The 26053-nt window shown below is 40.8% G+C and overlaps 1 protein-coding gene across 1 annotated transcript; it reads right to left on the bottom strand.

Annotated features, from left to right (window-relative positions):
* Positions 1–670: 670 nt before the first annotated feature.
* LOC121534800 lies at positions 671–25741 on the bottom strand. The gene is made up of 7 exons (XM_041841362.1): positions 25633–25741; positions 24878–25063; positions 16068–16246; positions 2687–2858; positions 2029–2207; positions 1554–1655; positions 671–875 (listed from the first exon to the last, which is right to left on the bottom strand). Exons 1-7 carry the CDS (start codon positions 25739–25741, stop codon positions 822–824), a joined length of 981 nt encoding a protein of 326 aa, XP_041697296.1. The 3' UTR covers positions 671–821.
* Positions 25742–26053: the final 312 nt, after the last annotated feature.

Raw genomic sequence — 26053 nt, 5'->3', positions numbered from 1 at the left:
CTGTCTGTAGTTTAGCCTTAACTTTGTTAAAAGTATTATTTCAAACATAACATATACTGTACATATTGTGCATATTAAGAACTGCAGTTTACAAGCATGTTCAGACAGGGTTATTTTCAGGGAAAAATTAATCACTATGATGGCCCAAATTGTTAATTAATCTTTGTAAGACTGGTGTAGTCCAGAGCCTACTACCTACCAGTTTATGTTCCTATATGGTTTGGGAGGCGTCTCTGTGTATCACCTAATGGCCATGCAGGGATTGTCTTTCATGAGGTAGTAGTTTCTCAAAGTTATTTTATGCCAGCAAGCTATGGTCCCTCTTGTGTCAGGGACCAGCAAGTTATGGCTTTTCCTCCGTGGGGGACACTCACATTAAAATAGCACTGTAAAACTGACTCAATTAGTGTAAGTTAACTATCTCAGCGACAGAAAAGCCACATCCCACGGACGGGCTCCAGTCAATGAACCAGAGGATGAGAAACAACTGAGTGTCTAATTATGGATCAGCCGGAGGGAAATTTAGCAATAATAGTGGGTTCCCATCGTCAACGTTAAGAAGGTTTAGGCTATCGTATGACTGTTTCATTTGTATGAAAAGACTAACAATGTATTAGTTATGGAGGATTTGCCCAACAAAAATAAAAATAAATATTACCAATAGGCTTAGAAGAGTGAACAATATACAATGCTTTATTCAGATTTCCTTGTGAGTTTGAAACCATATGACAAGTTTAAAGGGTAACAACAGGAGTTTACTATATTGACAGAAGGTATGAAAAAGTGGATGAATCCAGTAACTGATATCCAGATATTGTCTTTTATTCTTTTTTCTTAAACACCTGCATGCAGACTTTGTCCTCACACGTCAGTTCCTGTGAATTCAGAGAGAAGAAATCTGAAGTCAGATCTCAGTCTGAGGTCAGATATCAAGTTTGGGATTGGGAGCTGGGGTGCCATATTCCTCGCCTTATCTCAGTCTCTTTGAAGGAACAGGTTAGTCCTGGTCGATCAGTGCAAATTAAGGAAAGGACCAGTGAGATCCTACCAGAGATGATAGAGAAAGTGAGACATTTCATAGGCTCCTTTTTTCTGATTGGTGCGTGTCGAATGAACTAAGTAGAAAGGCTATCGCATTGGTGCGTATGGAAGATCCACCCCTTAAGTAGACTGGTAGAAAAGTTTAATGGTAAAAGGCCTTTTTGGGTCTTTGATGCTACCATCTTTGATGCTACCTAGGAATTTCATTCTCCTGTCTGTAAAAGAAGTTGCACATCCATTTATATTCTGCACATGGCGATATCTCTATGCTGTTCATCAGCTCATGAGGAAGGTGCAACATTTAGAGAATGTTGAGATACAGTAGAAGTATAGAACTGTCTGACGTGCTGCACTGACATGTTCTCTTTCATGCAGAGTATGGAATAATTTCAGGCCCAGATTAATATTTATATCTGCAATGTTAAGGATGGCGATACTTTACTGCTATTTCTTTAATACTACAGTATAACTTATCATCAAAATGATAATTTAAGTAAATAATGTTAACCCACCAGGTACAGTTTGTCTCCTTCAATCCATTGCTTCCACCCACGGTTGTCCTTTTCCCCCTTCTGGGTACACACTAGTTTGTCCCCCTCATAGACCACAAGAGCCTGTTAAGATACAGTCAAAATTGACATGATTTGTCAATGTCTGGCTATAAAGGAAACCACATTTGTAACACAGAAGTGAAAATGCTATTATCCAAGGTCTGAGGACAGAAAAAAAGAAACAATCAATAAAACAGAGGAGGAAGATGAGAATTAGATGGACCATTCTGAGATTATGTTCAAATATTTTAAAGCTACATCCTTCCTTTCTTCCTTATTTGAAGTAATCATTAATGTGACTGGACTTTTTATTGTATTAAATCCTTGCTTACATCTAGCTAATCACGTTAGATCAGTAGTGATTACATGTACATCCAAAAAGAGAGCAAGGAAGGATGCATTGTATAAGTATTCGAACATAGCCCACGTGTCCAACCTTGACCACCCTGTTGTCCAGTCCTTTGGTGTGCTCCTCAAACTCCACCCCCACAGTGAACATGAACTCATAGTTCCTGAATGTGCTCAGCGTCTTGATTTCAAACTTGTCTCCATCCTGGATGATCACTTTGGTCTGGGCCAGGTGCACTGCGATTTTGCGTGTGGCAAAGTCAATGTCTGTCGTAAAAAATGTAAAATGTGGAAAAGCATGAAAAAGTAGGAAGGATGAAATCACACGTAACATTTGAGTAATAATGATGTAACTGAAAATAATAACACGTTTATGCCATCAAAGCTGTCTAAAAGGATATTAGCAATACTTGAGTTGAACCTTTTAGCTCTATGTAAATATATAATCAAAGCAACATACCGGTATGCAATGTTGCACCACTATACATTTTACATATTGCACAGCAGATTGAGGTGGTCCCTATGTGAATCTCTCAGTTAATCCTGCTGAAGGTAGTATCTAACTCTAATGCACAATAGACCTTCATATTGTTACATTATACAGTTACAATATATTGGCAGTGGTCATGCACATTGCACAGGTACTAGTACATCCCCTTTTCTTATCATCCTTCTCTGCAGATGGATGGAAAAATATTATATATTCCATTGTAGTAATCCATAGAGATAATGAAGAAAGTTCTTACTCAGTGCTTTCAAGTAATCCTCAAAGTTCTCACTGCTCTCCATCTCCCATTTGCCATTGAAGTTTGCAGGCATGTTGGTTCTGTGGGCTGGTGAACTTTGGGCAGAATCAGAATGGGAAGGTACACAGTGTCCCAGTCTCTTTATATAACAGCCAAGGCTGAGGGCAGAGTACTATTGATAAAGTAGTTGAATGCTATGGCTACAGGGGGGACAGGAGGGGTGATGGGATGAGAAGAGCGGTCATAGAAGAGGCCAATCGGGAGATACAGGAAGTAGTGCCAATTCACACACACACACACACACACACACACACACACACACACACACACACACACACACACACACACACACACACACACACACACACACACACACACACACACACACACACACAGAGAGATAGACCGGCAGACTGAGGCTCATCGACTGAGACGCACAGTTATTTTGTATTTTTTATTCTGCTCAAAAACAGGCTATTTAACTTTGAGCATGCAGGTTGATCAAATTCAAAATCTGCAAAGCTAGTATCTGCTAATAGAAAATACAAGGGGGCCTTACTTGTGAAAATAAGCAAGCATTTAAAGTTAAACAGGTTCTCACGCACAAAATGCATATCAGCCAATTCAAATGTTCTATTTACTTGCATGTATTGTAAATTGTAGCTAGTCCCATCAGATATCGTAATTACATCTTGGCACAACTTTTGCAGCCAATTAAAATTGAAGATGTAGTCCTTAACATACCTCAGTCACAAAGCACTTTCTGATCATCAAAGCAACTAGGCCAGGGATCATCAACTAGATTCAGCCACGGGTCGATATTTTCTTGAGCAGATAGTAAGGGGCCAGAACATAATTACAAAAAAATCATAGACTGAAAATTGACCACAAGAATCCCAAACAGATATAATATTTTACTAAAACGTAATAATTTCAAACCTCGCTTACATTGTTTTAGATAAACCCAAAATGTGGATTTTGTCATATATCCAAAAACGTGAAAATGTTGTCAAACGTTAGTAGTACGTATAAATATATGCACGCATGACTGTAAGTCACTTCGGATAAAAGTTTCTGCTAAATGGCTTATATATCTATATTATATATTATGAACTGGGTGGGTCGAGCCCTGAATGTTGATTGGCTGACAGCCATGGTATATCAGACCGTATACCACGGGTATGACAAAATATTTATTTTTACTGCTCTAATTACGTTGGTAACCAGTTTATAATAGCAATAAGGCACCTCGGGGGCTTGTGATATATGGCCAATATACCACGGCTAAGGGCTATTCTTAGGCACGACGCAAGAACAGCCCTTAGCCGTGGTATAACGGCCATATACCACACCTCCTTGGGCCTTATTGCTTAATTATATTATAGTAGCTAGTAGCCTAGTCAAGGATGCATCAGTGCAATATTGGCATACAAGATTTTGTTACAGACCAACGGAACATGTAAATCTTGAATTTGTAGGTTTAAAATATCTCTCTAGTGGCCAGGTTGACCTATTTTAAATGCCATTGGTTGATGAATAGAAAGTTGTGCCAGGATGTAATCACTGCCACCTGATGAGGCTAGCATAGGTCTAACTTGTACCATATTATCTGATGGGACCAGCTACAATTTAGCCTTTGGTCACATGCAAGTAATCAACTATTTTAATTGGCTGACACGCATTTTGTGCGTGAGCTCCTGTTTAACTTTAAATGTGTGCTTATGTTCGCAAATATGGCCACATTAAGTTTGAGTAAGACTCACACAAGTTAATGTTCTTGCAATTGTGCTAAATCTACCATACATACTACTGTTACTAGACACATCTTGTAACAGACTTCTGGCCAGAGCACGTGAGATTTGGTTCTGGGTTCTGAGATTAAACTACTACAAACACAGAAAGTCAGGCCTAAATAACAGGACAAAAGCTAAACCCTTTCCTTACTGATAACCCTCCTGGCAGTAATGAGAGAAGACATATGGCAAAATCACAGTTGTGACTAATTCTATTGGTGCCATTCTTTGTATATGTTCTACTGCACTGACTGCCCCAGTCATCTCTAAAGCCTGTCGCATGCTTCCCAGTTGAAACAGTTCATGCATATATTATGATGACATTTTGTGATGTTTTTGTTTGTTTTGTTGTTCTGCAGGTTTTTTTAGGCTCTTCGAGCACACAATTTCTTTCTTGAGGCAAGTCAAAGTTTTTCTTGAGGCAGGTCGAAGTTCGGTAGCCGAAGTCTATGCCCCTTCGTCAGTGATTGGTCAACCGTCCTACTCCTAGGGAACTATGATTGCATACTATGATTGCATACTCCTAGGGAACTATGATAAAAATGATTGCATTTTCAATCCATAGTAGAATCTCCTAGCTGATTTTTTTCCTTTTTATGCAGAAGGATTTTGTTGATTCTAACAGCGTTAGTTTACCCGGAAGTGCACGTCATCAAACGTGCAACGTTTATAATTTTCTGGGAACTATGGACGGGATTCTTCAATGAAGTGTTTGTTGTCATTCAACAAGAAACAACTACCCACTGGGCACACACTGTTTCAATCAACGTTGTTTCTACGTCATTTGAATGTCTCACGAGTGACAAACACTAATATTGCCACTTTCTTTCTTGTTTTTCAAGCCTTTAGTGTCCACACCAGTAAGTCATCCATCAAATAGTCTCTTATTAATAAACATTTTCTCATGTCAACCTTAGGATAATTCTGATTGCCTCAAAATAATGAGATACATCATTCACACATCCCCGTTGTCCTTTATGTTTGTGTACAGCTTGGTGATTCATTGGCATGGCGATGTTTCTAGGTAGAGATTTGTCACCTCATTCAGACAAGACAACTGGGTGAGAGTATTGGCCATCAGCCAGAGAATGTCAGAAACACCCAGACACCATCATCGCTTTTCTGAGGATTATTGGTCTTCTGTATCTACAAAGTATCTACCGTATTTCTCAGGATATTTGACTGGATTTGACTGGAACAGAACAATTATTTTCTGTTCTAAAAAGTTATAAAAATTAAAAGCTTAAATGTTTTGAGTCAATAAGTATTGTTATGGCAAGCCTAAATAAGTTCAGGAGTACAAATGTGCTTAATATGTCACATAATAAGTTACATGAACTCACTCTGTGGCAACAATACTGTTTAACATGATTTTTGAATGACTACCTCATCTCTGTACCCCACATATACAATTATCTGTAAGGTCCCTCAGTCAAGCAGTGAATTTCAAACACAGATTCAACCAGAAAGACCAGGGAGGTTTTCCAATGCTTCGCAAAAAAAGCACCTATTGGTAGATGGGTAAAAATTTAAAAAGCAGAATATCCCTTTGAGCATGGTGAAGTTATTAATTACACTTTGGATGAATTATCAATACACCCAGTCACTACAAAGATACAAGCGTCCTTCCTAACTCAGTTGCCGGAAAGGAAGGAAACCGCTCAGGGATTTTACCATGAGGTCAATGGTGACTTTAAAACAGTTACAGAGTTTAATGGCTGTGACAGGAGAAAACTGAGGATGGATCAGCAACATTGTAGTTACTCCACAACACAAACCTAATTGACAGAGTGAAAAGAAGGAAGCCTGTACAGAATAAAAATATTCCAAAACATGCATCCTGTTTGCAACAAGGCACTAAAGTAATACTGAAAAACATGTGGCAAAGCAATTCACTTTTTGTCCTGAATACAAAGTGTTATGTTTGGGGCAAATCCAACACAATAATTACTGATTACCACTCTCCTTATTTTCAATCATAGTGGTGGCTGCATCATGTTATGCTTGTAATCGTTATGGACTAACTAAAAATAAACGGAATGGAGCTAAGCACAGGCAACATTCTAGAGGAACACTTGGTTTATTCTGCTTTCCAACAGACACTGGAAGATTAATTCACCTTTCAGCAGGACAATAACCAAATGTACATTGGAGTTGCTTACCAAGAAGTCAGTGAATGACGCTGAGTGGCTGAGTTACAGTTTTGACTTAAATCTGCTTGAAAATCTATGGCAAGACTTAACAATGGTTGTCTAGCAATGATCAACAACCAATTTGACAGAGCTTGAAGAATTTTGAAAAGAATAATGGGCAAATATTGTAAAATCCAGGTGTGTAAAGCTCTTAGAGACTTACCCAGAAAGACTTGCAGCTGTAATCACTGCCAAAGGTAATTCTAATATGTATTTACTTAGGGTGTTTCTATTTCATTTTCAATACATTTGCAAAAATGTCTAAAAACATGTTTTCACTTTGTCATTATGGGTTATTGTGTGTAGATGGGTGAGAAAAAAAGTGTGTGTAGGCCAGTGACACAAAATCAAAAGTGGAAAAGGTTAAGGGGTATGAATACTTTCTGTACATACAGTGCATACAGTGCATTCGGAAAGTATTCAGACCCCTTGACCTTTTCCACATTTTGTTACGTTACAGCCTTATTCTAAAATGGATTAAATAGTTTTTTCCCCTCATCAATCTACACACAATACCCCATAATGACAAAGAAAAAACAGCTTTTTAGAAATATTTGCAAATGTATAAAAAAAAGAAAACGGAAATATGACATTTACATAAGTATTCAGAACCTTTACTCAGCACTTTATTGAAGCACCTTTGGCAGCGATTACAGCTTCGAGTATTCTTGGGTATTACGCTACAAGCTTGGTACACCTGTATTTGGGGAGTTTCTCCCATTCTTCTCTGCAGATCCTCTCAAGCTTTGTCAAGTTGGATGGGGAGCGTCGCTGCACAGCTATTTTCAGGTCTCTCCAGAGATGTTCAATCGGGTTCAAGTCCAGGCTCTGGATGAGCCACTCAAGGACATTCAGAGACTTGTTCCGAAGCCACTCCTGCGTTGTCTTGGCTGTGTGCTTAGGGTCGTTGTCCTGTTGGAAGGTGAATCTTTGCCCCAGTCTGAGCGCTCTGGAGCAGGTTGTCATCAAGGATCTCTCTGTACTTTACTCCGTTCATCGTTCCCTCAATCCTGACTAGTTTCCCAGTCCCTGCCGCTGAAAAACATCCCCACAGCATGATGCTGCCACCACCATGATTCACTGTAGGGATGGTGCCAGGTTTCCTCCAGATGTGACGCTTGGCATTCAGGCCAAAGAGTTCAATCTTGGTTTCATGAGACCAGAGAATCTTGTTTCTCATGGTTTGAGAGTCCTTTAGGTGCCTTTTGGCAAACTCCAAGTGGGCTGTCATATGCCTTTTAATGAGGAGTGGCTTCCGTCTGGTCACTCTACCATAAAGGCCTGATTGGTGGAGTGCTGCAGAGATAGTTGTCCTTCTGGAAGGTTCTCCCATCTCCACAGAGGAACTCTGGAGCTCAGTCAGAGTGACCATCAGGTTCTTGGTCACCTCCCTGACCAAGGCCCTTCTCCCCCGATTGCTCCGTTTGGCCAGGCAGCCAGCTCTAGGAAGAGTCTTGGTGGTTCCAAACTTCTTCCATTTAAGAATGATGGAGGCCACTGTGTTCTTAGGGGCCTTCAATGCTGCAGACATGTTTTGGTATCATTCCCCAGATCTGTGCCTCAACACAATCCTGTCTCGGAGTTCTACAGACAATTCCTTCGACCTCATGGCTTGGTTTTTGCTCTGACAAGCACTGTCAACTGTGGGTCCTTATATAGACAGCTGTGTGCCTTTCCAAATCATGTCCAATTAATTGAATTTACCACAGGTGGACTCCAACCAAGTTATAGAAACATCTCAAGGATGATCAATGGCAACAGGATGCACCTGATCTCAATTTCGAGTCTCATAGTAAAGGGTCTGAATACTTATGTAAATAAGGTATTTCTGTTTTTTAATTTTTATACATTATCAAAAAATTCATAAAAACCTGTTTTCACTTTGTCATTATGGGGTATTGTGTGTAGATTGAGGAGGATTTGTATTTATTTAATCAATTTTAGAATAAGGCTGTAACATAACAACATGTTGAAAAAGTCAAGGGGTCTGAATACATTCCGAATGCACTGTATACAGTAAGCTCCAAAGTATTGGGAAAGTGAAACATTTGTTGTTGTTTTGGCTCTGTACTCCAGCACTTTGAATTTGAAATGATACAATTAATATGAGGTTAAAGTGCAAACTGTCAACTTTAATTTGAGGGTATTTTAATCCATATCGAGTTAACCGTTTAGAAATCACAGCACTTTTTGTACATACAGTTGAAGTCGGAAGTTTACATACACCTTAGCCAAATACATTTAAACTCAGTTTTTCACAATTCCTGACATTTAATCCTAGTAAATATTACCTGTCTTAGGTCAGTAAGGATCACCACTTTATTTTAAGAATGTGAGAGAATGATTTATTTCAGCTTTTATTTCTTTCATCACATTCCCAGTGGGTCAGAAGTTTACATACACTCAATTAGTATTTGGTAGCATTGCCTTTAAATTGTTTAACTTGGGTCAAACGTTTCGGGCAGTCTTCCACAAGCTTCCCACAATAAGTTGAGTGAATTTTGGCCCATTCCTCCTGACAGAGCTTGTGTAACTGAGTCAAGTTTGTAGGCCTCCTTGCTCGCACACGCTTTTTCACTTCTGCCCACAGATGTTCTATAGGATTGAGGTCAGGGCTTTGTGATGGCCACTCCATTACCTTGACTTTGTTGTCCTTAAGTCATTTTGCCACAACTTTGGAAGTATGCTTGGGGTCATTGTCCATTTGGAAGACTCATTTGCGACCAAGCTTTAACTTCCTGATTGATGTCTTGAGATGTTGCTTCAATATATCCACATAATTTTCCTTCCTCATGATGCCATCTATTTTGTGAAGTGCACCAGTCCCTCCTGCAGCAAAGCACCCCCACAGCATGATGCTGCCACCCGCGTGCTTCACGGTTGGGATGGCGTTCTTCGGCTTGCAAGCAGCCCCCTTTTTCCTCCACCATAACGATGGTCATTATGGCCAAACAGTTCTATTTTTGTTTCATCAGACCAGAGGACATTTCTCCAAAAAGTAAGATCTTTGTCCCCATGTGCAGTTGCAAACCGTAGTCTGTCTTTTTTATGGCGGTTTTGGAGCAGTGGCTTATTCCTTGCTGAGCGGCCTTTCAGGTTATGTTGATATAGGACTTGTTTTACTGTGGATATAGATGCTTTTGTACCTGTTTCCTCCAGCATCTTCACAAGGTCCTTTGCTGTTGTTCTGGGATTGATTTGCACTTTTCGCACCAAAGTACATTCATCTTGTCACACCCTGGCTCTGGGGACTCTATATGTTGAGCCAGGGTGTGTATATTCTATGTGTTGTATTTCTGTGTTGGCCAGAGTGGTTCCCAATCAGAGGCAACGTGTGTCAGCTGTTGCTGGTTGTCTCTGATTGGGAGCCATATTTATAGAGGCTGTTTTCCCACAATAGTTGTGGGATCTTGTTCCAGTTGGTTTGTTCCTTTTGGTCTGTACCGTAGGACTGCACGTATCATTTGTTGTTTTGTTCGAGTGTTTACTCTCTTTAAATAAATATGTTTGCCTGCAACGCTGCGCCTTGGTCCACTCTCTCTAACGATCGTGACAGAAGATCCCACCATACCAGGACCAAGCAGCGTGTCCAGGAGTAGGCGGCCTGGACATGGGAGGAAGCGCCGGGAAAGGAGCTGGAGAGGTTGGCGATGGCCCAGGTGGGCAAATCGTGGTCCTGGGAGGACATGCTCGGGGGCAAAGGGCCATGGGCTAAGATTAAGGCCCTGGCGAGAGAGGAGCAACGGCGTCAACAGTGTCGTCGTCGGACGGACGAGAGGCAACCCCAGAAATTTTTTAGGGGGGGGCACACGGCATGGGCGACTGGGCAGCAGGAGGCTGCCACAGGGCGAAATGGGAGACGAGGAGAGAAGGCCACCGGGTTACGGGAGCCATTGGTGAGAGGAGGGAAGGAAGTTGTAGAGGCACGGCGAGAGGTACTGAGGTGTATTGCCAGTCCGGTCCGGCCCGTTCCTGATCCCCGTTTAAGGCCAGTGGTGTGTGTTCCCAGTACGGTCCGGCCTGTTCCTGTTCCTCGCACCAAGCCTACGGTTCAGGAACAATAGTTGTGGGATCTTGTTCCAGTTGGTTTGTTCCTTTTGGTCTGTACCGTAGGACTGCACGTATCGTTTGTTGTTTTGTTCGAGTGTTTACTCTCTTTAAATAAATATGTTTGCCTGCAACGCTGCGCCTTGGTCCACTCTCTCTAACGATCGTGACACATCTCTAGGAGACAGAACGCATCTGCTTCCTGAGCGGTATGACGGCTACGTGGTCCCATGGTGTTTATACTTGCGTACTATTGTTTGTACAGATGAACGTGGTACCTTCAGGCGTTTGGAAATTGCTCCCAATGATCAACCAGACTTGTGGAGGTCTACACAAAAAATTCTGAGGTCTTGGCTGATTTATTTTGATTTTCCCATGATGTCAAGCAAAGAGGCACTGAGTTTGAAGGTAGGCCTAGAAATACATCCGCAGGTACACCTCCAATTGACTCAAATGATGTCAATTAGCCTATCAGAAGCTTCTAAAGCCATGACATCATTTTCTGGAATTTTCCAAGCTGTTTAAAGGCACAGTCAACTTAGTGTATGTAAACTTCTGACCAACTGGAATTGTGATACAGTGAATTATAAGTGAAATAATCTGTCTGTAAACAATTGTTGGAAAAATTACTTGTGTCATGCACAAAGTAGATGTCGTAAACGACTTGCCAATACTATAGTTTGTTAACAAGAAATTTGTGGAGTGGTTGAAAAACAAGTTTTAATGACTCCAACCTAAGTGTATGTAAGCTTCCGACTTCAACTGTAGTCCCCCCATTTTAGGGGACCAAATGTATTGGGACAAATTCACTTATATGTGTATTAAAGTAGTCAACACTTTTACTGTAGCACATGGGGATATGTGAAACTTACTCCTCAGCCTGAAGTGTCCCGCTTGAGTCTCTTCATTAGCTAGCTTTTGAGGTGGCGCGATCGGCTAAGATGCTTGAGGGAGGGCGATCACGTGTGCTAACAAGGCAGAGGTCCCAAGTTCACGCCAGATATGGGCTGAATCGGGAAGAAGTGGTACTCGCTAAGCAAGCAGCGTGATGTCCTTTACACTAGCACGCAATGAATACATCAAGCTTGTGACTTTCCAAACTTGTTGGATGCATTTGCTGTTTGCTTAGCGAGTACCACTACATCACTCACCCTGAGACAGAGTTACAGTACAAGTGATCGACAGATACATGTACATCACCCCTGTTGTGGATAGTTTGACTTTGGGCAAGGCAACAGTCTTGAATGATGGAATGAAATGTGAAAGGATGGATGGGAGGAAGGAAGGAAGGAAGGAAGGAAGGAAGGAAGGAAGGAAGGAAGGAAGGAAGGAAGGAAGGAAGGATGGTTGGTTGGATGGGCAGATAAGTGCAATAGAGGGTTCTCTGTCACAGGCTTGGATCGTGTCTGTGTCTCTCCTGCGCTCTCAGGTAGGGGGCGCCATTCTATTGTTCCAGTGCTGGTTTAGGTTTTCTTGAAGACCTGCTTGCACACAGCTCCACAAGCTCTCAGCTCCTGCAGAGTGAACAGAAGGTAAAATGATGTTCCATTGAGAGATTGAACAGGATTTTTAATAAATCACATTGATTAATGATTTATTAGTTTTTCTAGAGGGAGAAGAATACCCCCCCTTATCATCATTAATTGAGGTAAACAGCTGTGAAGATGTCAAAAATGTTCACAGTAATCAATCTTCTCTATGGTGAATAACCATAGGCAAAGCACATGTACCTGCAGTTATATTTATCCCCAGCAGAGGCTGCTGCTGTTCAGTATTCCAGGGCTTAGTGACTCCAGGGAGCCAATCTGCTAATGAATAATTTAATGGCCACTAACTGTAAACATCTGTTAGAATCACTTTGACTAAATTATTTGGCAGTCAGATGCCTTTTACTCAGCTTTGATGACAATAATCATAGCAATGAAAATCCGTAATGACAAGGTAATGAAAGCGGTGATACGGGAGTCATTGTCGAGGTCAGTAGATTTACTCATGTTTATGAATGGGTACACTAGAGGTCCACTACAAAGGACCAATTTCATTGAGGGTCCCTAACTCCAATTATATCCACAAATTTTAGTAATTTTGTCAAGGAGTATTTGCCTTGGTGGTCCACACTTATTTAAAAGCGAAAAGACAAAAAGTGAAATCAGGTGAAATCAACTGAGGAAGTAGAATTGTATTCAAATTACATGAATGAATACACTCTTTTACCAGATGAAGCTCATCTCCCTCCCTCCACCCAATGGGTCCAGGCTTTGCCTTCTTTCTCTCCTTTCTGCACACACACCAGATTGTCCCCCTCCCATGAGATAGTGGTCTACAGGAAGAGAGGAAAGACTACATTATGCATTCTACTGTCAATTAGCAATTGGGAGCATGACCTACACACACACGGTAGAGGACTTGAATGAGATCTTCCTCCCATGTTGATGAAGTCACCAGCTACTCTACAGAGAGTAATCCATTTTGAGATGAACTACTCTACCCATCAGCACACCACATCAAGCCAGTTCATATTCATACCAACAAAGGAGCCTTCTCCTAGCGTTAAAGGAAAACACGACCCAAAAACTATATTTTGGTATTTGTTTCATTAGTCCATTGTTGACATAGTCCCAAAATGTTTTGCTTGTCAGCAATCAAGTTTTCAAGATACTGTACAGTTGAAGTCGGAAGTTTACATACACTTAGGTTGGAGTTATTAAAACATGTTTTTCAACCACTCCACAAATTTCTTGTTAACAAACTATAGTTTTGGCAGGTCGGTTAGGACATCTACTTTGTGCATGACACAAGTAATTTTTCCAACAATTGTTTACAGACAGATTATTTCACTTATAATTCACTGTATCACAATTCCAGTGGGTCAGAAGTTTACGTACACTAAGTTGACTGTGCCTTTAAACAGCTTGCAAAATTCCAGAGAATGATGTCATGGCTTTAGAAGCTTCTGATAACTGACATCATTTGAGTCAATTGGAGGTGTACCTGTGGATGTATTTCAAGGCATACTTTCAAACTCAGTGCCTCTTTGCTTGACATCATGGGAAAATCAAAAGAAATCAGCCAAGACCTCAGAAAGAATTGTAGACCTCCACAAGTCTGGTTCATCCTTGGGAGCAATTGTCAAACGCCTGAAGGTACCACGTTCATCTGTACAAACAATAGTATGCAAGTATAAACACCATGGGACCAAGCAGACGTCATACTGCTCAGGAAGGAGACGCGTTCTGTTTCCTAGAGATGAACGTACTTTGGTGCGAAAAGTGCAAATCAATCCCAGAACAACAGCAAAGGACCTTGTGAAGATGCTGGAGGAAACAGGTACAAAAGTATCTATATCCACAGTAAAACGAGTCCTATATCGACATAACCTGAAAGGCCGCTCAGCAAGGAAGAAGCCACTGCTCCAAAACTGCCATAAAAAAGCCAGACTACGGTTTGCAACTGCACATGGGGACAAATATCGTACTTTTTGGAGAAATGTCCTCTGGTCAAAAATAGAACTGTTTGGCCATAATGACCATTGTCATGTTTGGAGGAAAAAGGGGGCTGCTTGCAAGCCGAAGAACACCATCCCAACCGTGAAGCACGGGGTGGCAGCATCATGCTGTGGGGGTGCCTTGCTGCAGGAAAGACTGGTGCACTTCACAAAATAGATGGCATCATGAGGAAGGAAAATGATGTGGATATATTGAAGCAACATCTCAAGACATCAGTCAGGAAGTTAAAGCTTGGTCGCAAATGGGTCTTCCAAATGGACAATGACCCCAAGCATACTTCCAAAGTTGTGGCAAAATGGCTTAAGGACAACAAAGTCAAGGTATTGGAGTGGCCATCACAAACCTTGACCTCAATCCTATAGAAAATGTGTGGGCAGAACTGAAAAAGTGTGTGCGAGAAAGGAGGCCTAAAAACCTGACTCAGTTACAACAGCTCTGTCAGAAGGAATGGGCCAAAATTCACCCAACTTATTGTGGGAAGCTTGTGGAAGCCTACCCGAAACATTTGACCCATGTTAAACAATTTAAAGGCAATGCTACCAAATACTAATTGAGTGTATGTAAACTTCTGACCCACTGGGAATGTGATGAAATAAATAAAAGCTGAAATAAATCATTCTCTCTACTATTATTCTGACATTTCACATTCTTAAAATAAAGTGGTGATCCTTACTGACCTAAAACAGGGCATTTTTACTAGGATTAAATGTCAGGAATTGTGAAAATCTGAGTTTAAATGTATTTGGCTAAGGTGTATGTAAACTTCCGACTTCAACTGTATGTAACTTTCAAAATACAGAATTCATCCCCGTATTATGCATTTGTAGATTATTTCTGTATTTTGAAAGTTACATATCTTGAAAACTTGATTGCTGACAAGCAAAACATTTTGGGACTATCTCAACAATGGACTAATGAAACAAATACCAAAAGATAGTTTTGGGGTCAAATTTTCCTTAATGTCATTATGACTATACAGTATATATACAATAATGACCATATATTATACACACCAGCTCTTTCATGAAACAAACAAGTTAGGATTCAACTGTATAAATAATCATAAAGGTATAGTAAAGTTATAGGCATAGCAAAGTCTCACAAATGGTAAGTTACAACATTATATATTTGGCCAAGTGGCCAATAACAGACTACTGAACGTCATTTCATCCCCTGGTGGTACTCGCAGCAGCGCACAAGGTAATGGCTTATGGGCTTGGAAAGTAATCAGTCTATAGGCTTACAAGGGCTGTTCTTTTTGGGGAGAAAAATATGCAGATCCTAATCAGGTCCCAGGAAAAAAATCTAATCAGAATACATTTTTTATCATGCAAGTTTCTCAGAGCTCCTGACTAACCTTCTCACCTTGTCCTCTATTGCCTGATTCACACTATAGGGCAGACCCAAACTGTACTGTGATAGCTTGGATATTTTGTTTTCACATTGTCCTTTTCAGCAGTTCCAGCAACTATGGTGTATGCCTAACCAAGCCAGCTTGGTTTGGTTCTGCTCTGTTTGGCTCAGTAGTGTGAAAAGCCAATGTGTTCTCAAGGACCGCAGTGTCTTCTCCAGCTTTACTCAGCCGATTCCCTTTAAAGCAGCAATCTACTGCTTCCCCCTTAGTCTTAACTCAAGGCCCCTTGTGGTCGCAGTGGTACCCCAATCAATTATTGATAAACACACATAAGGACTGTCATTTGGGATCTCAAACTAGAAGGATATGACTGATCAAAATCAAACATCAAAATGAACCCTTGTTCCATGTCTCTAGTCTCCAGAAATACGTTTTGATAGCCTTTAAAAAACAACTGAATGTGTGATGGAAATGTTTTTGTCAACTCACCATGCATTTTCTGTCGTCCACCCCTGACAGATCCTCCTCAAACTCCTTGCCAACATGGAAATCCATGTTGTAGTTCTTAAAGGTACTGAGGGTCTTGATGACTATGTGGTCACCATCATGACTGATGTCTTTGTCAGACTTCAACAAGTTGGCAATTTTCCTAATGGCAACATTTACATCTGTGTGATGGATCCACAAAAAAGGAAATCAGAGAGAGAGATAGATAGATAGATTAACACTGAGTTGCAGGACGGCTACAGTCATCTTGTCACGTTGTATAATGATTTGAAGACAGGCGCAGGAATATGTACTAGAGGTTTTATTACTCCACCCAACACAAACACGTACAGTGAGGGAAAAAAGTATTTGATCCCCTGCTGATTTTCTAAGTTTGCCCACTGACAAAGAAATGATCAGTCTATAATTTTAATGGTAGGTTTATTTGAACAGTGAGAGACAGAATAACAACAAAAAAATCCAGAAAAACACATGTCAAAAATTGTATGAATTGATTTGCATTTTGATGAGGGAAATAAGTATTTGACCCCTCTGCAAAACATGACTTAGTACTTGGTGGCAAAACCCTTGTTGGCAATCACAGAGGTCAGACGTTTCTTGTAGTTGGCCACCAGGTTTGCACACATCTCAGGAGGGATTTTGTCCCACTCCTCTTTGCAGATCTTCTCCAAGTCATTAAGGTTTCGAGGCTGACGTTTGGCAACTCGAACCTTCAGCACCCTCCACAGATTTTCTATGGGATTAAGGTCTGGAGACTGGCTAGGCCACTCCAGGACCTTAATGTGCTTCTTCTTGAGCCACTCCTTTGTTGCCTTGGCCATGTGTTTTGGGTCATTGTCATGCTGGAATACCCATCCACGACCCATTTTCAATGCCCTGGCTGAGGGAAGGAGGTTCTCACCCAAGATTTGACGGTACATGGCCCTGTCCATTGTCCCTTTGATGCGGTGAAGTTGTCCTGTCCCCTTAGCAGAAAAACACCCCCAAAGCATAATGTTTCCCCTCCATGTTTGACGGTGGGGATGGTGTTCTTGGGGTCATAGGCAGCATTCCTCCTCCTCCAAACACTGCGAGTTGAGTTGATGCCAAAGAACTCGATTTTGGTCTCATCTACCAACAAAACTTTCACCCAGTTCTCCTCTGAATCATTCAGATGCTCATTGGCAAACTTCAGACAGGCCTGTATATGTGCTTTCTTGAGCAGGGGGACCTTACGGGCGCTGCAGGATTTCAGTCCTTCACGGCGTAGTGTGTTACCAATTGTTTTTTTGGTGACTACGGTCCCAGCTGCCTTGAGATCATTGACAAGATCCTCCCGTGTAGTTCTGGGCTGATTCCTCACCGTTCTCATGATCATTGCAACTCCACGAGGTGAGATCTTGCATGGAGCCCCGGGCCGAGGGAGATTGACAGTTCTTTTGTGTTTCTTCCATTTGTCACCTTCTCACCAAGCAGCTTGTCGATGGTCTTGTAGCCCATTCCAGCCTTGTGTAGGACTACAATCTTGTCCCTGACATCCTTGGAGAGTTCTTTGGTCTTGGCCATGGTGGAGAGTTTGGAATCTGATTGATTGATGCTTCTTTGGACAGGTGTCTTTTATACAGGTAACACGCTGAGATTAGGAGCATTCCCTTTAAGAGTGTGCTCCTAATCTCAGCTCGTTACCTGTATAAAAGACACCTGGGAGCCAGAAATCTTTCTGATTGAGAGGGGGTCAAATACTTATTTCCCTCATTAAAATGCAAATCAATTTATAACATTTTTGACATGCGTTGACATGCGATTTTTTTTCTTCTGTTTCTCACTGTTAAAATAAACCTACCATTAAAATTATAGACTGATAATTTCTTTGTTAGTGGGAAAATGTACAAAATCAGCAGGGGATCAAACACTTTTTTCCCTCACTGTAGGCAGGTAACATGCCAAAATTAACATAGCATGTATTTATTAACGTATCAAGATAAAATATTGTAGTCAGGCAACATATGAGATGTGAATAGGCAACATTTCATTCCAAAGTCGGAAGTGTATTTTCTCTCGCTTCAGCTCAAATAAAGGCCACCATTGATTTTCTTTTACATTACGGAATTTTTTACGTGGTTCCGTCATATTTATTTTTGTACTTTCCGTTAAAGCTTGCATCGATGCATGCTTCAAAATATGTACAAACCGAGTATGCATTCGAGAAGTGCCCTCCATGCTCTGTTTCGCATACTTTGATTTGGACTCATACTCCGACCCTCCCGTGCTCCAATTTGCGTGCTCGGAGCACGGTAGTATGCATTTTGAGAAACACCCCATATTTCCCTTGATGGAGTGATGCTGAATGTAAAAAATTGCTCAATTTACCCCACTCTCCTCTACATTAAGGCATGTGCTATATGTTTAAGAGTGCTTACTAAATTAGGATTAGGTTGAGAGTATTTCCTTTATCAATTCGGCCTAGTTTGGATAAAAAATGACATTTTGTGTGTCATTTTATGATAAATGCTGTCATGGTGCGCCAAATGCCACTCGATTTTGTACAGATAGGCTACTATCTTATTTAAACCACATAATTATTGAAAACCCATTAAAAAAGCAGCTCCATGCGCATAACTTCAAAAGCTCTGTTTAGCACAATGCATTTCATTTGTAATGAAATAATTCAGCTAATTCGATTATAGACGTCTTATGAGCTGAACATGGCAGCCACTATCTTAACACATGCCAAGTGGATTGATAATACAGAGACGCTTTCGCTTGGCATTCTTTTAATTGAGAAAATACCTCTCGTTGTTGCGGCAGACTGTCAGGATGACTCAAATCCTGAGAGAAAAGCTCTGAGTCACCCAGTGTGACATCAGATGGAGGAGGATAGAATGGCTTGGCCTACTCAGTGAAGAGCTCAATGTGGTATGCCAGAAGCACCTGCTGCTTGCATTGAGAGGAAGAATAGAGATGCAAAACCTGTATCCTGCTGACTACAGTTTTTTTTTTCAATCGCTTTGGTGCTATTTTGACAAGTATGTGGTGAATTTTCAAAACTCTTAGTACAAATCCCCAAACTACATAGTAACACTAGTAACACAGCCAGTCTTTTATTCAAAACCTCAATTGAGTTGTTTTAACAACCAGTTAATCCAATAGCAACAAATGCAAAATACATTTTTCAAAATTGCCATTTGAATGTATTATGCTACAGTTCTGTAAATTATAGTGCATTACACTGTTTTGACATTAGGCAATACACTTGCACTATCCATCAAAATTGACTGAAAATAAAAGGTCCATAATTTCTATCCCATGTGTGATCAAAGGTGTGATCATTGAAGACATCTTTCACAATCATTGATGCAAAAAATACATGTATTGTTCAGATATAATTACAACATAGGTGTACTGTAATCAAATCAAACAAATTAAATGAATGAAAGAAAGAAACAACATTTAGGAGGCAATAGTTTGCATCAAGCCTGTCTTGAGCATTTAACCATAGGTTCTCATTGACATCTCAGTCATAAAATAACACAATTGTCAGAACAGGTCTAAATACAGTATATGTGTTATGACAGCGTTATGGCCATATTATGACAGGTTATGACAAGTTATGTCTGCTGTTATGACATGTTATGACATGGTTATGACCGTGTCATAATGTGTTATGACGCTGGGTGACACTCCAAACTGAGCTCAGGTGCATCCTTGAGATGTCACAACAACCTGATTGGAGTCCACCTGGGACCAATTCAATTATTCGGACATTTAGAAAGAAACACTATATAAGGTTCAATAAGCACAGCATACTACTGTATATGGGACTGTGAAAATCCATTACGCTTTTTTGTTTAACAGCTCATTTTAAAAGTGACAGAACTGGAGATTAGGAGTCATTTGTGCCGATAAACCATGGTAACCTGTATTTATGGAAAGAGTGCTGGCCAAACCCTGGAAAGACAGTTAGTTAATGAGTAGATCAATCTCATGATTCAAAAGAGGATAAAAAAAATAAAAATGAAATTGATTCAATTAGTCAATGAATTCCATGTGTGGTTTATGTAGTTCCAAGTAAGACCAAAAGCTGCTCATGACTACCTAAACTTCTAGAGCTCGGACTCCATTTTGGCATGGTTCTACATCACTTTACCCACAGTGCCTTCAGATGGTATTCATACCCCTTGACTTATTCCACATGTTGTTGTGTTACAGCCTGAATTCAAAATTTATTTATTTTAAAAAAATTATCTCACCCATCTACACACAATACCCTATAATTACTTATTGCATTTTCAATAAATGTGCTAACATTTCTAAAAACATGTTTTCACTTTGTCATTAGGGGGTATTGTGTGTAGATGGGTGAGAAAAAAAGTATATTTAATCAATTTTGAATTCAGACTGTAACAACAAAATGTGGAATAAGTAAATGAGTATGAATATTTTCTGAATGCACTGTAACTACCAAGTTTAATAAGAGTTTGACCTCTTCAACGTTTGCTTTTATTTGAGAGGGAAAGAATAGGCATTGGTTTACTTTATGTTTTATTCTCTGGTGCATACACTTCATGATATCCAACATTAAGTTTGGGGAGAAGATGCTACAGCACTCAAGATCAAGAGTTATATACTGAACAAAAATATAAACGCAACATGAGCTGAAATAAAATATCCCAGAAATGTTCCATATGCATAAAAAGCTTATTCCTCTAAAATGTTGTGCACAAATTTGTTTACATCCCTGTTAGTGAGCATTTCTCCTTTGCCAAGATAATCCATCCACCTGACAGGTGTGGCATATCAAGAATCTGATTAAACAGCATGATCATTACACAGGTGCACCTTGTGCTGGGGACAATAAAAGGCCACTCTAACATGTGCACTTTTGTCAAACAACGTAATGCCACAGATGTCTCAAGTTTTGAGGGAGCGTGTAATTGGCATGCTGACTGCCGGAATGTCCACCAGAGCTGTTGCCAGAGAATTGAATGTTAATTTCTCTACCATAAGTCGCCTCCAACATCGTTTTAGAGAATTTGGCAGTACAGCCATTGAAGAGGAGTGGGATGACATTCGACAGGCCACAATCAACTCTATGCGCAGGAGATGTCGCGCTGCATGAGGCAAATTGTGATCACACCAGATACTGACTGGTTTTCTGATCCACATCCCTACCCCACAGGTATCTGTGACCAACATATGCATATCTGTATTCCCAGTCATGTGAAATCCATAGATTAGGGCCTAATGAATTTATTTCAATTGACTGATTTCCTTATATGAAATGTAACTCAGTACAATCGTTGAAATTGTTGCATGTTGCGTTTATAGTTTTATTCAGTGTAGATAATGTCTCCCCAAAGGAATTTCTGATAGAGTTCTTTCTGACAGAAATCCACCAGACTTGGATATGAATGGTGTGTGTGTGTTTGGCTCCATTTACACTGTATCTTCCAGGGCCCATACTGAAACCTCCATGCCACCAACCCCCCCTACTTCCATAAAGCTGCTTCCATAGAGCTGCTTCCATAGAGAAGCATGCGTAAGGGGGAATAAAGGATGACTTAGTTGGCTTGAGAAGATGAAAAAACAGACCCTATACATATTTCAACCTAAATAAGATTCAAACTAGGCGATTAAATAGTGAGGAAATGAGGCCAGTGCCCATTTGGAGACTTATAACTCATGGAGGATGATTGCAGCTCAGTTGGTGCCAAGAGAGAGAGAGGCCCAGTTCCATTTCAGTCAATTTCCCATAAAAGTCTCACTAAACAAAATTGTGTTGAATAGGAAGGCTAATTTAAACTGTTGTAAAATACTTATCATGCAGTTGTTTAAGTGTGAGTATAGCTATTTTGATTTGTTAATTCAACTACTTTTATAGTTGTTTGATTACTTTAAAATACTCATTATAGAATCGCCATTGGAACCACAAATCCTTTTAGATCTTTGAACATATAAAGGAGAAGGAGCTAGAGAGTGCAAGGTAAAGGAGGATCTTACTTGTGGGGTGGGAGTTACTGGTTGGACCACTGTCCTTCCTTGTGCTCTCTTGGAACTGCTTAAGTATCCGACCATAATGGTACCTCAAATCCAAATCAAATCAAATTGTATTTGTCACATGCTTCGTAAATGACAGGTGTAGACTAACAGTGACATGCTTACTTACTTTTATTGTAAATAAGAATAGAATATGTTTCTGAACACTTCTACATTCATTTGGATGCTACCATGATTATGGATAATAATGAATTAATCGTGAATAATGATGAGTGATAAAGTTACACAGGCATAAATATCATACCCCCTAAAGATGCTAACCTCCCCTGTTATGGGTAATGGTAATGGTGAGAGGTTAGCCTGTTTTGGGGGTATGATCTTTGTTCCTCTAACTTTCTCACTCATTATGATTCAGGAATCATTCAGGATTATCCGTAATAATGGTGTCATCCACAATAATGTAGAAGTGTTCAGAAACATATTATATTCTTATTTTCAATTAAAGTGACTCCAAAATGTCACAATAGATTATTCACCATTCAGTTCCTATTGGGAAAAAAAACCACAACCGAAACCCAACCAAAACAAAATGCAAATGCATCCAACAAGTTTGTAGTCACAAGCTTGATGTAGACATTGCGTGCTAGGAATAATATTAGACATTTTTAACATCCCACTCATGTAAAGTGGAGGTAACTTTCTGTATGCATAGCTTCAACTGGTTGATCAGCAGCACCAAATGCAAGTGTCCCACATCTACTTAATCACTGGGGCAACATGTCACAATAGCAAAAAAACACAGCCAGCAGACCCAGACCTGGCATGGGCCCCATGTTGGCGCAATAGCCCTAGAACCTCTGGCATCTCAGACTTAAATCTGGGCTGGTTTCTAGCACTACGGACAGTTGTCAAGTAGCAGCAGAAGAGGGGATTTCTACCCAGGGAGCTCTATTGTTTTTCTATTGTGAATGGGTTTGCAGAGCGGGAAGAAGAGATTATACGGAGCGCTAAATGAGAGCTAAAGGATGGGGGCTGGAGAATACAACATGGAGAGAAACCAAGGCTTCGGACCAGTGTACACCTGGTATTCAAATGTGATTAGATGTTGTCCACATTAAGTAAAATGTGATGTTTATGGCCAGGAGCAGAATAGACAGACGCACTTAAGACGTATTGTGATTGGATTTGATTGACCCCCTCAGCGGGTGGCTAGGTAGATGGATGCCTTGTGTAGTAGACGCAACGGTCATTATATGAGGTGGGAAATCCCATCACTCACAACATGGACAGTTGAGGCATGATGTGACACATCATGGAGGGACACATGTTAATACAGGGTGTGGATGCAAACTAAGCCCTTAAGGAGATTCTTGTTTAAATCATTTGTTATTATAAAAGTGGTTGTAAATGTCAGGTGTAGATGGGGGTCTGTCTGACTGAAAAGGAAGAGGATGCTATGACTGGCAGAATAAATTACGCCTCTGCATGCTGAGATGTTCTACACCAAAGTGGATTTGAAATGTTTACAACATGATATTTCATATATAGAGTGGAGCTGTATTGAAGGATTTTTTAAGTAAACCCCTTGAACAACAGTCCAGAGCTCTTGGAATTCAAACCTGACCAGCATAGAGTGGTTGGGGTAAGGACACTTTTCAACATTTTAATTATTTAGCAGATGCTCTCATCCAGAGCAATTTACAGAAGCAACTAGGGTTATGTGCCTTGCTCAAGGGCACATTGACAGATTCTCACCTAGTCGGCTCGTGGATTTGAACCAGCGACCTTTCAGTTACTGGCCCAACGCTCTTAACCGCTAGGCTACCTGCCGCCACTAATGTTTGAGGTGGAATCCTGACCTATCAGACCATAGATAAAAGCTCTGAATCCAATTTGCTTTATTTTGAACAAAAACACTTTCAGACAATGTTATGAAGGGGTTACACTCAGTGGCTAACTTGCATAATGATGAATGTGTGGTGCATATGCCCAGTTACATCATAAGGCAATGCTGATCCTATAAACATCTAAAATCATATACATTTCTGAGTGTACTGTAGTTCACTGCTCATCCGAACTGTAATAAATCAATCAATCGAATGCATTTATAGAGCCCTTTTAACATCAGCAGATGTCACAAAGTGCTTACACAGAAACCCAGCCTAAAACCCCAAACAGCAAGCAATGCCGATGTAGAAGCACGGTGGCTAGGAAAAACTCCCTAGAAAGGCAGGAACCTAGGAAGAAACCTAGAGAGGAACCAGGCTCTGAGGGGTGGCCAGTCCTCTTCTGGCTGTGCCAGCTGGAGATTATAAGAGTACATGGCCATTAAGGCCAGATCGTTCTTCAAGATGTTCAGACGTTGATAGAAGACCAGCAGGGTCAAATAATAATCACAGAGGGTGCAAGAGGTCAGCACCACGGGAGTTAATGCCAGTTGGCTTTTCATAGCCAAGCATTTAGAGGTCGAGACAGCATGTGTAGGGGTGGGGTCCGGTGAACAGGTCAGGGTTCCATGGCCGTAGGCACGACCAGGAGGACTAGGGACGGGGACAGCCAGGAGTCATCAGGCCAGGTAGTCCTGAGGCATGATCCTAGGTCTCAGGTCCTCCGAGAGGGGAGAGAGAGAGAGAGATGGGAGAATTAGAGGGAGCATATCTAAGATCACACAGGACACCAGATAAGACAGGAGAATTACACCAGATAGGAAAGATTGACCCTAGACGTTTTTTCAGAGAGAAGCATTTTGGGGAAGTGGACTAGTTACTTTAATCAATTAGTTTAAAGGTTGAAATTGAGAAAATGTATGGCTATACACCTCATTGTGACCACCGTCTCTGTCCAGTCGGGCTGCTGACTCTCCCAATCGTCAATTGAGACCCAGTCTGAGCTTTGCAGTGCCAGCCTCGCCATGGCGATGCGGTGCTTGGCCAATACCAGGCCCTGCTTGCCATAACCGTCTCTCACCGTAGACACAATCCCACCCACCACCTGGAACTGACCTGAAAGGAAGGAAATTATTGGTTGATGAGAGTCTTGATCCTCCCAACTCCCTGACATTGCGATATTGTCTTCCTTGTTGCCCCAGAAAGGGTAAGGACCAGTCACAAGGCTAAGGCATTAAGGGCAATTCTATAACTACTGTACTGTATATATATATAAATAAATAAATCTACAATATGGGAAGATAGCAAAGCTCTAGTCACCACGCCATATAGCTTATACTATACTATACTATACTATACTATCATTATTTATTCTAACTGAAGTGCAGTACTGTTTCTCTGGTTTATAAATTATAAGTAGACTGTATGTACAGGTTCGTGTCAAGGCACAAGGTGTAAAGTAATGTGAAAGGATATGGCTGAAGGCACAGGTCTATCTGCACTAAGAACTATGTATACTTAACCACCATGGAGATGGTCCTAAAAGCTTCACAGAAACCCTTGGGGGACTTCTTCTTCTACATTCCACTGTCCCATGATCACAATGATATGAACAGACTCATACTACAAGTCTAAGAAGCAACACAAACCTAGCTAATTAATATAGGGTCTCTATGGTGCCTGACCTGTCTGGTGCAGGTGATCCCGGGCCAGCTCGAACAGCCGCATGTGCTGGTTGGTGATGGGGTTGAAGGAGCCGCAGGCCAGGAAGACCAGCGGAATGTAAGCAGCCATCTTTGTTCCCTCAAACCATGGTCAACCCCACAGAACACTGAAACACAGGATTAGTGATGATTGGGGAAATGTATTCAATAATACCAGCAATGCAGACATAATGCCTGAATAAATTGAATACTTGATGCAGATTATCTATCATAGTTACTGAAGGGCTTAAATTCACATCAAGAAGGTTTACCAGTGTGGTCAGATGTTGAGGTATGAATCATGGTAACTATGATGGGAGTTAAGTTGTGATTTTGGGGTTTATTGAGGAAGTATGTGGAATCGGAGTGCGACATAGCTACTTAATAATACAAGGACGGACGG

The sequence above is a fragment of the Coregonus clupeaformis genome, chromosome 21 (genome assembly GCF_020615455.1).
Source record: "Coregonus clupeaformis isolate EN_2021a chromosome 21, ASM2061545v1, whole genome shotgun sequence".
NCBI lineage: Eukaryota > Metazoa > Chordata > Actinopteri > Salmoniformes > Salmonidae > Coregonus > Coregonus clupeaformis.
This window is presented reverse-complemented; position numbering and strand designations above follow the sequence as displayed.